This window comes from Haliotis asinina, chromosome 3 (assembly GCF_037392515.1).
Source record: "Haliotis asinina isolate JCU_RB_2024 chromosome 3, JCU_Hal_asi_v2, whole genome shotgun sequence".
Taxonomy (NCBI): Eukaryota; Metazoa; Mollusca; class Gastropoda; order Lepetellida; family Haliotidae; genus Haliotis; species Haliotis asinina.
In genome coordinates, this window is record NC_090282.1 from 4,456,329 (window position 1) to 4,474,772 (window position 18,444).

At 40.7% G+C, this 18,444-nt stretch overlaps 1 protein-coding gene across 2 annotated transcripts in view; it reads left to right on the forward strand.

Moving 5' to 3' along the window:
- The window catches only part of LOC137277330 (ubiquitin-like protein 7), a 55,495-nt gene that overhangs the window by 33,723 nt on the left and 3,328 nt on the right, over positions 1–18,444 (forward strand). For both annotated transcript variants that reach the window (XM_067809015.1, XM_067809014.1), the window contains exons 7-8: positions 14,041–14,093; positions 14,917–15,000. In XM_067809015.1, the coding sequence (XP_067665116.1) occupies positions 14,041–14,093; positions 14,917–15,000 (137 nt within the window). The remainder of the gene's footprint in view (positions 1–14,040; positions 14,094–14,916; positions 15,001–18,444) is intronic.

An 18,444-nucleotide genomic window follows, 5' to 3' on the forward strand; every position in this document is an offset into this window, starting at 1 on the left:
GCTAGTGCAGGCGTCTGTACTATTACCATGTCAACCGAACCTACTATCCCAGAATGGCCATCCACACCCCAATCCCAGGATTCAGTGGGTGGCCTGGCCACTGTCCGGAATTGCCTCCAATCGAGCGGAATTCCTGCATCAGTTGCAGACACAATTCTGGCTTCGCAGAGGGATCCCACAAATGTACAGTATGAGGAGAAATGGGTCTGTTAGTGTTATGCATGCTGGTAAAGTAAATAGTGTTGTAGTTCTTACAGTCTCGTTTAGAATGCGGCTTTGTCGCTTCTACTATTCGAGTCTACTCCATGGCTATTTCGCCCTTCCACATACCCGTCGAGGGTGCCTTGTTGGGACAACACCCCCTGGTACAGCATTTTCTTGCAGATGTGGACAGGCTGCATCCAGTCATTAGACGGACAAGTCCTCCATGGCTAACCTGTCGTTACAACTGTTAAGGTAGAAAATGGCCTTTTTAGTGGCGATTACGTCTGGTAGATGTGTTGGCGACTTACACGCCCTAAGATCGATCATTTGTTTCATGTGACAGCGCCTATCGATCTACCTGTGTTTATGCGGCCTGCGTCGTCTGATAATACATGCCGTAAGGCTCATGTATTAGATGTTAGAAAAACTTACTCCATAAAGAGAAACAGCTATTTCGCCGTTATGGTGGTGGCAAAGCTGGTTCTCCAGCTAATACACAGATGGTATCCCAATGGATTGTATCATATGGCCTGTACACATGAAGACTTATCTCCCCAAGAGGGGGTGAAAGCTCACTCAGTGAGAGCAGTGGCCACGTCAAAATCGTATGCCGCTGCTCTGCCCATTGAGGGGATCTGCTCAGTGGCTATTTGGAGCCGTCCGAGCACGATCAGTTCTCTGCAGTGGACAGAGTAGCTCTGCTCAAGCTTTGTCAGATGACTATATCTGTTTGCACTTGATGGTGGGTTTATTTCCATTCCCATTTTATCATTGGTGGCATTTCGTGATGGTTTTTTAGTCCCTCCCCTCTTTGGCTGGGTGCCTTACTTTCCTTTCCATTTCCCCGCGTAGCTTGCAAATGTGGTATGGACAGGATTTTGTTTGGCGAGTTTCCCATACGTAAAGGTCTCTAAACTTTGATTTGGGTGGCTGGGGTTTGTCATTTGGGATTTCCCAAATTCTAGCCAGTGGGCATGTAAGCTTTGACAAGTGGGTCCTCAGCTTTGTCACACACCCACCTTGACTGACATCAGCGGTCAGGTAACAAGGTAGGTGCCTTTTCTATTTCTGTGTTGTTGTACATTCCCACTTAGATCAAATGGACTGTGCTGTCAGACAGAATACCACTCCCTATTGTTTATCTTTGGGAGTCTGTTCAATGCTTATATGTACCCCAAGGAGGACTTCTTCTGAAAAAGAATCGTCCAAACCTCGTAACTTTTCTCGTAGCTCTTGTACCTGGCATACTGTAACATTGGAGGTGCAAATGCTACGAGAAAAGTTACGAGATCTTAGGCTTACGAGAGTTTTGTGAAACGGGGCCCTGTATAGGTTATGAATTCTCTGAAGAAAGTCCTCCTTAGGGTACGACCAACCTCCTCACCTTATTCTGTCTGATACATTCAGCATGAAAGGTGAGATGCGACGTAGACGGCCAGAGTTACCTTCCCTTGGCTGTAGGGGGGCTAGGGGGCCCTGTAAGAGTGGTGTCACAAGACAAAAATGAGTTTTTTTTGTTTTGTAAATATTTTATTATCAAAACAGTTACAACTGTCGTAGAGGTTTTTAATGGACATATAAAATGCTTATATGTACCCCAAGGAGGACTTTCTTCAAAGAATTCATAACCTCTAAAGGTTTGTACAATTTTTCCTGATTCATGGTTAATTGCTTATCTCCTCTTCCTGGCAAAGGTTCAGGGACACCTGAAGTTCCCTTCTAAAGGAAGTAGACATAAAAATACACTCACCCACGATTTGCCTTCCTTCCCACGCACATGGTCAGCTGATCGGCCATGAGTATTTCTCTCTCCCTATCGCCCGACAAGGGCCAGTTGAGAGTCCTGGATACGGCATTAAGTTCTTCAATTATTTTGGTCCTTTAACTGAATTTACATTGTATGCGGTATTTGGCTTAGTATATCCCTCTTGTTTTGTCAATTTTTATATTGTTGTGTCTTTATTTAGCACGTATTTCATCAACTGAGACTAAGTGTCTACAGTGTAGATTACTTCTGTCGGCGATTGGCCTACACTTAGTTTGTCTGGCGCGTAAGCCCACATGTACTTCTGATATTTATTGTACATTTTGCAGAAATTTATCTGATTCAGAATTTACTTAACATGCTCCGTCTGTTTACAGACATGCGAGGGACAGGAAACATTGGCTTGCATTAGCCATGTCTAAAGCAGGTGAATTAAATTCGAGTAACTGTTTATCTGTTGCTGCTGAGAGTCAATCCAGTGATATGTCTGGGGTTATGTCCGAGGTCTAGCGAATTGTCCCCTAAACCACAAAAGAGAACCTCTTCAGAGACAGGGCCGACACAGTCTAAGAAGTCTAGGTTGTCGAAGTCAAAGTCCTCATCTTCCAAATATCACAGAATCAACATTCTTCGATGAAGAAATCTTTTGGGGAAGAAATCGTCCCCTACAAGAACAACACATCTTCGATGAGCCTCCATTGATTCTACATAGTAAGCAAGATATCAACCATGGTAGTCAACGTGCATCATCATCTAGATTGATCCTGATGGAATCCTCAATGCCTCAGAACCCTTATGAGGATTGTCAGACAACGCACACTTCGCCAGAAGCCTCAGTTATCGCAGCAACTTTACAACTCACTACCCTCACTGCACTCAATGCAGGTATTCGACACTGACGCCTTCATGCAGCAGTTTACAATGCAGATGTTGAGCTTAATGGAGCTAACGGTTTGAAGAAGAAAGAAGACTGCCCTCTTCAACCACATCGACTGCGGCTCAGTGGAAACACTCATCTAGATCTGCCCTCACCTGAAGATGAAGAGGAGGTGTATGCATGCACATGCTCGAGAAGATTGTCACCTGCGTCTTTGTCATCAGCATTGCCTATCCGGAGGCTTGCAGCAAAAAATGACAGGCAGTCAGCCATAAATAGACTTCCTTCAAATGCCAGTTCGTTCATAATGAACAGTGTTAACGATCTGAAGACAAAGAATGACGCATCTTCACGGCGTACAAGCTCATCATGGGAGAAGTCAACTCAGTCTACAGTTGGACTTCACTATCAGGCTACTAACTCAGCTCGGATGACTTGGATGAATCTAAATTCCCCAGGATCTGATTCATCACTACATTGAAATACATCGGTGTCCCAAAGGTTTGGTGGGTCAAAGTTCAAGCCAATGTTAGAACAAGTTCTACTCTCTCCGTTTCCACTACAGCAGTGACAATGTCTGCTCATGTCACTTCAGGATATGACCAGACGAAGATGCCAACAATTGCGTCTATGACAGTGGTTCCTGAGTCACGGTTTCACATCCTGACCGGTTTACAACGCTGGAATGAGTGCAACTAGTCTCGATTGCTATGTCTTGACATTTATTTGCATCAGAAACTAGCAGGACTCTAGTTACTTTGATGTCATCACATGCCAGTCAATGAAACCTTCTATGGAAGACAAGTTCGACTGGATGTGATCCCCCCAGAATCTGCAATGAATGTTAGAACAACAGGACCAAATTATCACTGTTACAAGTTCCCAAAGCGGGGAAAATACTGGATGTAATTAGCAGACAGCCAGCAGAATCCAGCGTGGCCTGACCCACCACCGTTTGTATCGGATTCTGTAAGCAATTAAGCATGAGTCAAGATAAGGAAAAATATGTAATTTTCTGAATAAAATAGATATTTTTATACTTATCCTGACTCATGGCGAAAACCCTCCCAGCCATCCCTCACAGACATTATTAAGGAGAGAGTGATAATCATGGTCGATCAACTGACTATGTGCACGGGAAGGGAGGCTACTCGTGGGTGAGTGTATTTTCACGTCCGCTTTTTTAGAAGGGAACTTCAAGGGATTTCAGGTGTTCCACTACCTTAAAGATCACATATACTCTAGGGGGTGCAAATGCATAAATCACTCATTGACATCGTTAGAAATGAAACCCCGTCATTAAAACCGCTCATTTAGATCTTTAATTACCTTAAATTTACCTTTTTAACAACAGTGCACAATTCTCAACCGCAAACGAAATTTCAACCAATCAGAGTGGCACGTCTCTGTGACGTAATAGTAGATATAGATATGAGGGTCTATGCAGAATTCATCTACATTTCAGGGGGTAAACTCTTTCGTTTACAGGTTTGTACAAACCTGAAATCGTGACAGCTGTTGTGGAAAATAAAAGCTATATGTGGTTCTCACAATCTACTATCATTTAGTTTCGTCTCCTGCTTTGTCTAGTTTCCAAGTTACAACCCTTGTTTTCATATATGATTCTGTCTAAATCACTTTTTTTGCCAGGTAGCTATCTGTGTTGGGTAGTATAAACCTACACATTATTTGTCATCATTCACTTGATGCTCAGTTAATGAATTTATAACAGGTGTAATTAGTGGTAACGCCACTTAGATTACGTGACAAAGATCCCCATTTGGCATTTCTTGTGTCTGGATCGATCAAAGGATTATCCAATAACATGATGATTGATTAATTACTTTTATGCAGATGTAAATGGGGGATTTGTCAAAAGGTAGTGTTTATGTATGTACATTTACTAATCTATACTGAATACACTCAGTGGTGTCTGTATCTGTGTAAAAACAACACTCTTCTTTCAAAGGATTAACCCCCAATACATTGATTGATTGCTCATTATTGGCTAACTAAATTCTTTTTTAAAAGAATGATGCACATTATGCAATTAGTTGCCAGGTGTGCTATCTAGGGTGACTGTACAGCAGTGTGAAAAACCTGAAACGATGCATCACGTTTTCATATGTCAGACTGTTAAGAGACATATCACTTGGGAAATCTGCATATGAATTATATATCACTCCTTTTTGTGGATATTGATGTACACATTCCTCGAACAAGGTAATAGCCTGACATTATGTTTTATTTTGTTTTTTATTAAGTTGTAGCTTTCAACAGAATCATTGTTTTCGACGTCAAGTGTAATGATGCAGACGACTTATATACGGCCTGCATGAGAATTATGATTCATATCGGCAAACTATAAAATGTCTGGATATTACATTCCTGTTATACATTCGCAGATTGCTTGTTTTTAATAAGTTTCAAAATGCATACAAGTATGATCATAAAAGTAATTAGGATTATGAATTAGGTGAGTGAATGTTACAAACCAAGTAAATTTAGCAAGTGAAGAAATTTATCGCGCCGTATTTTCACTTCAACCCCAACCCCGCTTATGTTATGTTACAGGTTGTGCAAACTCATTTTGGTTATGAGTCAAATACATATTTAACTACTAGTAGAAAGTGAGTGAGTGAGTTTAGTTTTACGCCGCACTCAGCGATATATTCCAGCTATATGGTGGCGGTCTGTAAATAATCGAGTCTGGATCAGACAACCCAGTGACCAACAACATGAGCATCGATCTGCGCAATTGGGAACCGATGACATGTGTCAACCAAGTCGGCGAGTCTGACCACCCGAAGTCGTTAGTCGCCTCTTACAACAAACATAGTAGCCTTTTATGGCAAGCATGGGTTGCTGAAGGCCTCTTCTAACCCAGGACCTTCACGGGTCTCTAGTAGAAAGTAGTTTTGATTTTCTAACTTAATGAAAACAAATCATAATCTCATTAATTCAGAAGGTCTTTAGTCTGTGACTTCACTTTTTTCAAAATGGCAGCGCTCTGGCTGAGGATTAATGCTATTTAAGTTTGTTTTCACCGACTTAAAAAAACAAAATTACTTTCTACTGGTAGCAAGATATGTATTGTATTGATGGACAATAGGAACATACATGACATTGCTTATAACATAGCAATTTCACTCTTGGAAAGGAGGTGGAGGTCAAGATAATTTTGCTTCCAATATTAATGTTACTTTGACCCCCACCTTGCTTCCGTGGAAGAAGTCATTATATTGCAAGTTGTGTCATGCAAAATCCTTTTGGCCATGATTCAAATGCATATTTAACTACCAGTAAAAGTAGTTTTGATTGTCTAACCTGATGTGAACAAACCATAATCTCAATAATTCTAACAGACTTTAGCCCGTGACTTCACGATTTTCAAAAATAGCGGCTCCCTGTATGAGGATAAATGCTATTTAAGTTTGTTTTCACCAACTTACAAAGTCAGAAATTACGTTCCACTGGTAGCAAAATATGTATTTTACTGATTTACAACATAAAAATTCCACTCTTGGAGGCGAGACGGGGGTCAGTGAAATATTACTTACGATAATATTGTCACTTCGACCACAACCTCGTTTCCGAGGAAGAAAGCGTTATATCCATGCAAAATCATTTTGGTCAGCAATGTGTAGTAAGCAGTCTTGATTTTATAACCTCATTGAAACTTGAACTCCATTTTCTATCCTGGAAGCGCGGTAGGGGGCGAACCATCCGATTTAGTATATACCAATGGCTTCCACAACACTCGCTTCACACACACAAACAATTTAAGCACAAACTACGGGGTCTGGTGGAGATCTGTGCATACTGACACCATCACACGACCCCAAGGAGCAATTGACGGCAACACAATTCGGCATGCCTTTGGCAACGTCGAGAAATCAGCAAAATGACGAGCTTCGTACACATTTTCTATACATCTAACTGAAAATCGTTCCTACTATGACGTCACTGCAGGACTCTGGCGACAGAGTTACATAACCTGTCTGTGGTTTTGTTTGTGGGGAAGAGAGAAGCAGAGGGGTTTTTAGCAACTTTTAAGCACTTGGTATTAATTAAACATCAGGGATTTTTTTTTAAAAAATGGTGCTCCATTTATGACTAACCAGAAGTCTTTCATATGCAGTGGTAAAAAGAGTACCAAAAACTTGAGTTTATTCTTTCTTTAACCAGGAAGAGGAGATATGCAGTTAAGCAAGAGCCAGGATAAGTATAAAATATCAATTTTATTCAGAAAATTACATAATTGTGGGGTGCTGGGGTAGCCTAGTTGTTAAAGCGTTCGCTCATCATGCTGAAGACCTGAGTTCGATTCCCCACATAAGTACTATGTGTGAAGCCCTTTTTCTGGTGTCCCCCGCCATAATATTGCTGGAACATTGCTAAAAGTGGCGTAAAACTAAACTCACTCACTTAAATTGTGGTCAGTTTTAGTTACTGGATGCATGTGCTTTTCCAAACCGTAAACATCTAGCACTATTTCATCTAGTCCCAGCTGTCACAAGTCTCTTTGACTTCAGTTGTTTACATGATGTGTCAGCTCAAGGTGCATATGATTCCAATCAGTGTAGTAGCTTGTGCAAGAAAGTGGATCATCCAGATTTTTTATACAGTGGAACCTCATTTACTCAGACCCTGCATATCAGGAAACCCCGCCTTCCGGACTACTTTTAGGTGAAACGAATCTATCATTCAGTAATTGTACTTGCTTAACCAGACCCCAAGCTTCCGGATATGGACACCGAATTTTCAAACCTTTCTCTTAGACTTCCATTGGAAAAAAAATCCAGTTATCCGGACGGAAAGATCTGTGCACATGTGAATGTGTCATGTCAGTACTGTTAACCGCATTCATCCTTCATATATCATGGGGCGTTTTATGTGAGTTGATTAAAAACTTATCAAAACACAAGGAACACATATCACTTCAGTTGTTCATTAGGATTTGTCATACTATTAACTATTGATTTACTGATGTGCATACATGAATATGTTTTCACTATACATCGTCAGTATATGTTTTACTTGCTTGATCAAGCTATCTGGACAATTTCCGAATGGAACCAAAACGTCTGGATAAATGGGCATTGACTGTATTTGATTGAAAACAGTGAAACTGTTTGTTTCCAAGAAACGAAAACAAACACTTTAGATTATCACAAGGCTATAAACTCTATTTTCAAAATAGAAAAAGGCATCCTGTGAATCTGGTGTTATTTCATTAGGAGTTAGAGGAAAAAACTTGGATAATGTATTTCCTGCACAAATTGAAAATGAGTACATACTGTGATTTATAATTTGAAAAGAGTTGTTTTGAAGAAAGAAAAATATTGAGAAATATGTTTACATTGGAATCACATATTTACCCCCATGAGGGGTCATGATATGCCAAAGATTCAGTGTCCAGTGATATAGAAGAGTTTTTCAGTTAGTAAAGTGTTCGGGCTATCAGAATATGCAATTCTGTTCTGTGAACTTCTAATATGCCTGATTCCTGCCTAATTGATCAACGCCTAGTTGATGAATTTGGCCTTGATGCTTAGTGTTTGGAAGATGATGTTAACACAGAAAATATTTCAGTTGCCCTAAATGTCCATAAAGAGAGATATAATATGGATACAGGTAGAATTAATAACTACAGAAAAAAATGTTATATCACTCTGTAGAAACCTCAACCTTCTGTACCAGTAGACTGGGAAATGATATATACCGAGGAAAAACAACATGCAGTGAAAAAAGTGTTATTGATTATGCCACTGCCTCATCGAAATGTTCATCACTGTTTACTTCAATGTACTTGACTACTCTTCTCGGATTTACACTCACAAGTTATTTTCACTCTAAAGACATGAGAAGAAAACTATAAAGGACATCAGCTCTTTAATGCTGTCATCATAGACACTAACGAAGTACAGCCTAAAAAGTATGACACTAGTAGATCACAGAATTTTAGAGACAATAGTGATTTGAACAAGGTTGATGAACAGGGTCATAGACTTCAGAAGGTCATGTCATCCTGACCCAGAACATCAGCGATATAGCATATCAGGTAGTGCATGTGCTGTGCGAAGCTGCTCTCGCTACATTTGGTACCCAAAAGACAACTAATAATAGCCCAGAGATAAACAGTGGTTCAATAAAGAATGTAGATATAAAAAGAAAACTACCTAAAATCTAAAAAATGTTACTGTTAGAAGGAAGTAAAAGTAATCAATTCAGCTTTATGGACATCGAAAAAGCTCTAAAAGGTATATGAATGAATGTATTAAAAATTAAGAATTCAACAAGTAAACTGAATGTATTAAAAAATTAAGAATACAAGTAAATTAATCAGAACACAGCAAATACATTCCCCAAAACTGTTCTTAAGTGCCCTAAAGACACACGCTGATGCAGATACAAAACACTACGGCACTAGCGTCAAAGAAGTGATCTATTTCTTTAAGAAATCAAACTAATGTAGCCGACTTGACACAATTATCTTTCATCAGCCCTCATCTGTGTTAAATAACAAATCCTTAGGAACATAAGACTTGAAATTAGCCATGCAAATAAAAGCCTTAAAGGTATTAAAAGCAGTGGAATAGATTTAATTGAAAATGACATCTTAATAGACACATTTGTTGTTACGTGAGGATAACATTTGATGTTGTGGGAGGATTTTATGTATCTTATTTCAGCCTGATCCTATACTGTACTACGATACCATACCATACCATACCATACCATACCATACCATACCATACCATACCATACCATACCATACCATACCATACTACTAGATATTTGTATAGCGCCGATATCCAGTTGGTACAACTGCTCAAGGGCGCTTTGTCATTGGATGTCCATCACAACGGCACATAGTATTGTCAATCTTAACTCCCTGGGGATCATACAACTCTTGCAGCCTACCTTTCCCATCCTTACAAGGTACCCATTCACAGCTGGGTGAACTGGGATGGATAGTCACAGTACTTTGTCCATGTTTACTACATGTTGCTATACCTGCAACTAGGTGTTTGCACGTATTCATGTGGCCACCATCTGGTCATTTTACCAACAGATTCATGGGTTCTGTACTGCACACTAGGGGTTGTGACAACACTGAAGAGTCTGCACACAAAGTTGACTCCAAGGTTTTTTACACCCTGTCACAAGTGGGCTCGATCACGGCACCTCCAAGCTCACTGGATTAGTAGCCTGGCGCCTTAGACAGCTCGCCCATCCTGTCTTCAGGAGTTACCCCTGAGTCATGGCTCACAGCAGTAATTAGACCAATATATAAAGAAAGGAAGGCTAATTTAACCCTAACTCATACCACCCTATTACCATAATTAGCTGTTTCAGAAAATTATTTACATGCATTCTTAATGAAAGGTTGAATATATCTTTAGAATCAAATGACATTTCATCACATGCAGAAGCAGGTTTCCATCAAAAGATTTTGAAAAGTAGACAAGTATATTTGCACTCCATGTGCCGTGTCATATGGTTAAAACTAGTAAAAAGAATTTGTATTGTACATTTATAGATTTTATGAAAGCCTTTAACAACATGTGAAGCATTAGGCTGTGGCTTAAATTGTTATTTTACAGCATGTATGGTAAATTTCTAAACTTAGTTAAAAATATGTACAACAAGATTAAATTATTTGTTCAAGTAAATAAGTCATAATCTTGTTTCTTCGTTAGCCATAACGGTGTAAGACAAGGTGAGAACCTCTCACCATTACTATTCTCAATCTTTATAAATGATGTAGAAACTTTTCTTGTCAATGAAGGTTGCACTGGTGTGGTAATCGGGAGTTATGATGAGAACAACACCATATTATGCAGTCAGATCCTGAAAGTCGAATGCCAGCATCTCAAAAAACAGTTGTCAACACACCACAGCCACAACCATCAAAACCATCATCAGGGCAAATGGTAGGAAACATTCCACAGCAAAACAAGAGCCTAAGGGTGTGGTATACAACATCAGCTGCAACTGTGGCAGCAACTACATTTGGAAAACATCCAGACCACTAAACATTCACATCAAAGAACACAAGACATCAACAAACAAAGCAGACAAAAAATCAGCCATTTCGGAACACATCACCAAATTTCCTGACCACAAAATCAATTGGGACACTCTCAAAACACTTTCCAGCAACAAACATGATTACAAGCAGAGAAAATTGGCAGAAGCTATTCACATCCGCAGACACAACCCTTCCATAAACAGGGATCAGGGTATATTTCTACCTAACCAATTCAACACTTTAATCAACATATATTAATCTCTGGCTTCCGTCACTAATCCTCCAATAATTGGTCCCCTCAACGCTATAATCCCCCCCACGCCCACCACTGGCTTCACACTAATCACTGGTTATATCAACAACTCTAGTTATATCCTTTGATGTCATCTCCTCAATTATGTTATAGCTATAGGTATAGGTCATGTACCTGTATATAAACTGTTACACCTTGTACTCCCATATGCTTGAAAACGGTATAAGAATCCATACCGAAACGTTACCATTGTGAAAATAAAGAAGTTGATCATCCAGAAAACTTGTTCCTTCACCTTCAAATATGCAGTTCAAAACTTTGAGCATCCGTCAACAAATGTGTGTTACTTTATTTCAGTCAGATGTTTCATGCACGTTTTGCATTTCATGACATTCACTATTTGGTCATATTTGAGCCAGGGAAATTGATCTCACCAGCCTGGTACAAACTTTCGATCACATTCTTTATATCATCATATTTCTTGTTTTTTTTACGTAGTTTTGTAAACTGTTACCATTTCTTTTATTCCTACCACCCAAAAAACTTGTTATGTCATGTTGGGACATCATTACCAGCTGTTTGACAGAATGGCACACCTTACCGTTGCTTAACAATGCACTTTTATTAGTGATACCCCTTTAGGAGAAATGAGAAAGGGAGGTTTCTCTAATCTAAACATTACAGACTAGAGATATGTTCATGTTGTGAAATTATATGAATTGATTATATGGATCGTCTTTTGCACTTAGCTTTAACAAATCTCCACTCGTAAGTGATGAAATTTCTATTTATTATACAGCGAATTTTTCTTTCTTTACTTGTCACTGGGCAAGTCAGATTGTTAAGTTTTGTTGTCTTACTTGTAATATTTACTTGGCATGGATGTTGGGCAGTCATATTTCTCAACCCTTGACGCAAGAAGGAAATTTGGTCCCTTTAGATTCAAACAACAGCAGTCTTGTATGCATAAGCCGACGTCAGTCAGTGGGAAGTTAATTGGTGTAGCTAACTGATCCAATTAACAAACCAGCCTGGCTCACACCTTCTGGTCACTGACAGCTGAGTTCAAAAGGCAGATTAGTGCCATGCATGTCTGTCAATTGCTGATAGATTTTGTACATGTATTTTAAGAGGTATTTTGTATTTCAGAGTGCTAGTACTCAACTGAGTGTATATTTGTATACTATATGTTTTCATTATCTATGTCGCCTGATGTATTGGTGAGCTATTTTTTAAGACTGTGCAGAATATAGGAGTTGTTCAATATTCGATTCAAGTCATCGGGATTTGACTGTATGTGAAATTATTTATCCTTTTATGCGAAGATGATACCATTCTTTTAAGTGGAAATCCAAGAAAACTCCCAAATATTTGGAGCAGGCCCTGCATGTAACTCAGAACTTTCTTTTAACTTGGAGCACCAAATAATTGAAATATATGATGGGCACACATACAGAAATGGATGGATGCTACAAAAGAACTCACTATTAGTGCAACCAAAGCCATATTTTCACTCTTGAAGAGAGCCCGAAAGTTATATTTGCAGTTTGATACACTTTTGAAAGCATTTGATAAGTGAATTCTGCCGTTTCTCACCAATGAATGTGAAGTTTGGGGTTAAGAAAATGTGCAAATAGTAGAAAAGATCCACCTAAAATTTCTCAGATATGCTACTGGACTCTGTTCTTCTACACCAAGCTTCATGGTATATGGAGAATTAGGCAGATTAACTATTGAAATATATATCTATGTAAAGTAAGAAATGTCTTATCTTAAGTTCATATCTATTATCAATAATCATGTTAATGCTACGCAGAAACTGTAAAGTATGTAATGTATGTAACATGTATATGCAATATATATATATATATGGTCCATGTTATACAAGTGTTAGTTGCCTGGTCCATGTGATACAAGTGTTAGTTGCCTGGTCCATGAGATACAAGTGTTAGTTGCCTGGTACATGTGATACAAGTGTTAGTTGCCTGGTCCATGTGATGCAAGTGTTAGTTGCCTGGTACATGTGATACAAGTGTTAGTTGCCTGGTCCATGTGATGCAAGTGTTAGTTGCCTGGTCCATGTGATACAAGTGTTAGTTGCCTGGTCCATGCGATGCAAGTGTTAGTTGCCTGGTACATGTGATGCAAGTGTTAGTTGCCTGGTCCATGTGATGCAAGTGTTAGTTGCCTGGTCCATGTGATGCAAGTGTTAGTTGCCTGGTCCATGTGATGCAAGTGTTAGTTGCCTGGTCCATGTGATACAAGTGTTAGTTGCCTGGTCCATGTGATGCAAGTGTTAGTTGCCTGGTACATGTGATGCAAGTGTTAGTTGCCTGGTCCATGTGATGCAAGTGTTAGTTGCCTGGTCCATGTGATACAAGTGTTAGTTGCCTGGTACATGTGATACAAGTGTTAGTTGCCTGGTCCATGTGATACAAGTGTTAGTTGCCTGGTACATGTGATACAAGTGTTAGTTGCCTGGTCCATGTGATACAAGTGTTAGTTGCCTGGTCCATGTGATACAAGTGTTAGTTGCCTGGTCCATATGATACAAAAGTTAGTTGCCTGGTCCATGAGATTTGGGTGTTCTTTGCTGGTCTATGAGATACAGATGGTCCTAAAGTTAGTGAAAACATCTAATTAATATCTTGCATCCTGTGACTGGATAATACGAAAAATATCATTGATTATTCTTCTGTATGAGAATGAAAACAACCAGTAGCCTACATGATGTTTTGCTCACCATCTCTGAAACAGCAAGGCCTATCAATGCAAAAGTAAGAATGAAAAATCCCATTGATAGTGTCTCCTCAGTGTACTCAAAATTCCAATTTGGAATGTCACAGCATGTATTTCTGTGTAGTCAGTTGATGATATTACCATGGTTACATGTTATCTCTTAGGGACATACTCTCTGGACCAGATGTCAGATGAAGAGGAGGATGCAGGCCCACCGGTGAGTGCCTTTCCTTGAAGGTCATCAATTACAGCCATGACTGTTTATCATCCCCACCAAGACTTAATCATGGAAGTTCCTTCTTCATCCCTATATCTTGTATCATATGTACGAACCATATTAACACTGTTTCAATTCCTGTGCAGTATGTGTTATGACTGTTACATCCATGAACTTCTCTGTGTTTTTTGGTGGGTGTTGGGGTAGCCTTGTGGTTAAAGCATTCACTTGTGACACTGAAGACCTGAGTTCGATTCCCCTCATGGTGATATTTATGGAATATTGCCACGAGCATAAAACCCTTTCACACTCACCTGTTGTCTTTGTCAGTGTCCTGCATCAACTTGATGTCCATTCTACTGGTGAAGGATTGACATGCAGGGCTTGTGTACTAAGTTGTAGTTATGTACATTCCATTTGCAGAAAATAGTGTTAGGGTGATCAGTCAATTGAAGGACAACGCATGTTCCTGAATTACAAGATAATGCTAGACTCAGAGCAACACCAGAGATATATTTGGCTGCCACTACCATCAAAAGTGTGAATGGAAGTCAGTGACTGGACTTGTTACGAATGCTGTTTACACATTTCATTGGGACTGAAAGGTTCCTCCGACTCTTTGTCTCCACAACTTCACCATTGCTATTCATTTATTTGGATGGGTTGCTTTTCCCATGATTTAAAATGTACCAGATAACTTCACTTGTACCTAAAAACATGACAGTATTCTCTTTATTTGTAGTGGTTTTGTGTTCATTTAGTTTCATGATTCAAATAAATGTATCATGGCTGTAACATAATGTATACCTTGATCTTTCCTCAGTCTGGTACAGTGGGTGGAGGTCAGGGCATCACAGCTTCACAGCTGGCAGCTGCACTTCAGGCTGCACAAGGTTCAAGTCCACGGGTAAGCCCAGCTGGAGATCATGTTGACAGATTTCTCTAAACATTTCAATGCTGTCAAGCTTACTCATATTTATTTAATCTTCTGTTCTTTGTGTAAAAGATATTTTACTTATTGAGAATGCTAGTATCCTGCAATCACACAGCTGTACCAGCTGTACCCTACTAGTGGTAGGGAAGCCTAGTGGTTAAAGTGATCACTCTTATTGCTGAAGGCCTATGATCAATTCCTCACATGGGTACAATGTGTGACGCACATTTCTGGTGACCCTTGCCGTGATATTGATGGAACATTGCTAAAACCCAATTCGTTCACTCACTCACTCTCTCGCACACAGCTGTACAAGAACACACTGTGTTTTAGTTGGTGTTAGGAATTCTATTGGCTGTAATCATTTCTTTTTGTCATAATAATGATAATAATAATATCCCTTTTGACAGCAATGTGTATGGCAAGATTCAGGAAAAGCATGATAAATATGCGGACCTCGCCTTTGAAATGTCTCACTTGCATCCCAAGTACACTGTCATCAGGCTCTACTTCTTGGTTTGGTACCCCCTGATCTCTTGGTGCAAATCAGTAGAGTGCCCGGGAGCACAGCCCTTCTGACAGTCTGGGTAATGCAGAAGGCTGCAGTGTTGGGAAGCCCTCATATTCTCTGGAAAGTTTGTGGTGGGTTCAACTAGGCAGTGTTTTCTGGGAGAAGTCCCATTCGCTTATTGGCCTGATTGTGCCAGGATAACCCAAACCCTCTCTGCTGCAGATCAATCTTAATCTGTAAAACAAGATAATGCTCCTTGCCACAGGAGAGACCAATCTGAAAGAACAGGTTCTCCTTGTTGAGTCCTTCTCTGGAGATATTGGCGTGACATTTGAACTCAACACATGTAATACTCTTCATTTGAAATGTGGCAAGGTAACCAATGATGAATCGGTCAAGTTACAATGGGGAGGAGTGATTGAACATCTTGTGGAAGATCAGGCATACACCTATCGTGGAATGCAAGTTCGAGACAAGCTCCAGAATGCCCAGATTCAAGATAAACTTCGGGCCGAATATAAATCTTGTTTAATGAAAATCTGGAGTTCAGAGCCAAATGCTCGAAATAAGGTCAAAGCTACCAATACTTTTGCTGTGCCAGTCCTCTCCTATTCCTTTGGAGTAGTTGATTGGACAAAACAAGGCATCCAGAGTCTTGACCGCCTGACCAAAAGGATCATGTCTGATAACAGGGCACACCACCCTCGTTCCCCTCTTAATCGTTTATATATGCCAGTCAGTTCTGGAGGTTGGGGTTTGATTAATGTGGAGGCTTATCATGACAGAATTGTATTGTGTACTTTCGCACATATTTATCTATCGAATGATCCTCTGGTGATGCATGTCAAGACCCACAATGAAAGCAAGAAATTCCACAGCTACTTTAAGCGTGCCAAGGTTGTTGGACACAGTCAAAATTCTTTTTCATAGAGATCCTCCTTGGGGTACTTATAAGCATTAAAATGTTCTTTTAATTCTTGCGACAGTTGTAACCATATTTTGAAAAAAAAATATGTACAAAACAAAAACGTTTTTTTTTGTCTAGTGAGACCACCCCTACCGGGCCCCCAGGACCAGTGACAGCCAAGAGCAGGTAACTCCAAAGCTGTAGCCTCAAACCAAACACTTCCGTTCTGTAACGAATAAAGACAGAATGTGGGGAGGCGGGTGGCCTACCCCAAGGAGGACTCTATTCAAAGAATCTGCAACCTCTACAGGTTTGTTCAATTCTTATTCATAGAGACCCTCCTTGGGATACTTATAAGCATAAGACAGACTCCTAAAGACTGATCTTAGGGAGAGGCATTCTGTCTGCCTTTAAACCTGACACAAGATGATAGCCTTTATTACAGAGAGTAAGTTACAAGCAATCACACTTACCTGGTCACGTGACCATAATCGCCCTAAGGCGGGGTGCAGACCAGGGCCAGGACATAAGATGGTCTAAATAACACGATAATTTGATAATAGCTCGATGGCTGCCTTGTCCAGTAACGACTGGATCTCGGCACGGAGAACCTCTGCTTTTTCCAGGGAGATCAGCACATGCGTGTGCCGAATCCCGGAGAAGCTCGGAGGGTCTCGTTTCCACTGTGATATGTGGTCATCCCTGACTGTAGACATCACCCAGGGATTTGATGTGGCTGCCTGCCATTCCAAAAGGAACAGTGACAGCCGGCCGCCTACAGGGACGTTTGGCAGAAGGCAGTGCACCCCTCTAGTCAGCAGGTCCCCGTCTGCTTGTGCCAGGGGCACAGTGGGCTCTGGGGAGACAATTTAACGGGAAGCCGGGGCGTGCTTCCCTTTGCCCCAAAAAGGCTACGATAGGCGGACCTAAGCGCTGGAGCGGAAGCGGAGAAAGGAGGCAGTCGCCAGCCCTACCTGGCCAAAACTAAGGAAGAGGAAGATGGCCCACCCAAGGATGACTGAGGCATACACACATTCGTCCACCACCGGCAGTTCGAAAAGTGCTTCCTCATCCAGCTGGTATTGACGGCCAATCTCCGGGAGATGAAAACGCGTGCAAGCCCAAGACAGGAGAGGATTCACTATCTCCCCAACCAGCAACGGAAGGATGCGCAGACCTGAGGCAGGACTTTGGCAATCACCTGCCTCAGCCAAACAAGTACATGACCTTTGACTCATCACGCTCCTCAGACAAGGAACCATCACCATAAAGTGAACCTGTCGAGGGCACAACCGAGACCAAATACAAGGGAGTCGAAGGACTGAGAAGAGTCAAGACACTTGACTCGCTCCTGCCAGAGCCCAAACCAGGTCGCCTGGGTACCTGGGAAGAACCCCCAACGGAGGATTTCCCGATAGCCCAGGGAGAGAGGCTGCTTGCTCACTGAGGCACTAGGCGTGCTCAGGGAATGGCCCGAGCTGCCGGCACTGGGCATCTGTGCCCCGCTTGCCCCATAGGTCAAGCTAGAGCCAACAACAACCTAACATGTAAAAGGTTGAAGAATATAATAATAATACGTATTAACAACTACCAGCTGCATAATACGCTTAATTATATAAACCCCTGCCACAGAAAGACTTACGGTAGCACATTTGGCAGGAAAAATTCCCGTCCCCCTCTTGATAGGCCAAGTGGCGAGCAATAGTTACAACATGTCTAGACAAATAGCACTGTAAAATCAATTTCTACAGCACTCATGAATCAAATAAAGAAACCATACATACAGTTTGAGTCTTAGCGCTACTCATCTTGCTACATGAAGAACTTCAGTTAAACTTGGTAAGAACACACTCTGAACACGTCCGTACTGACGAGCGACAGAAAAGGAAGTGTTTGGTATGAGGCTATAGCTTTGAGTTACCTGCTCTTGGCTGTCACGGGTCCCAGTAGGGGTGGTCTCACAAGACATAAAAACATTGTTTTTGCTTTGTACATATTT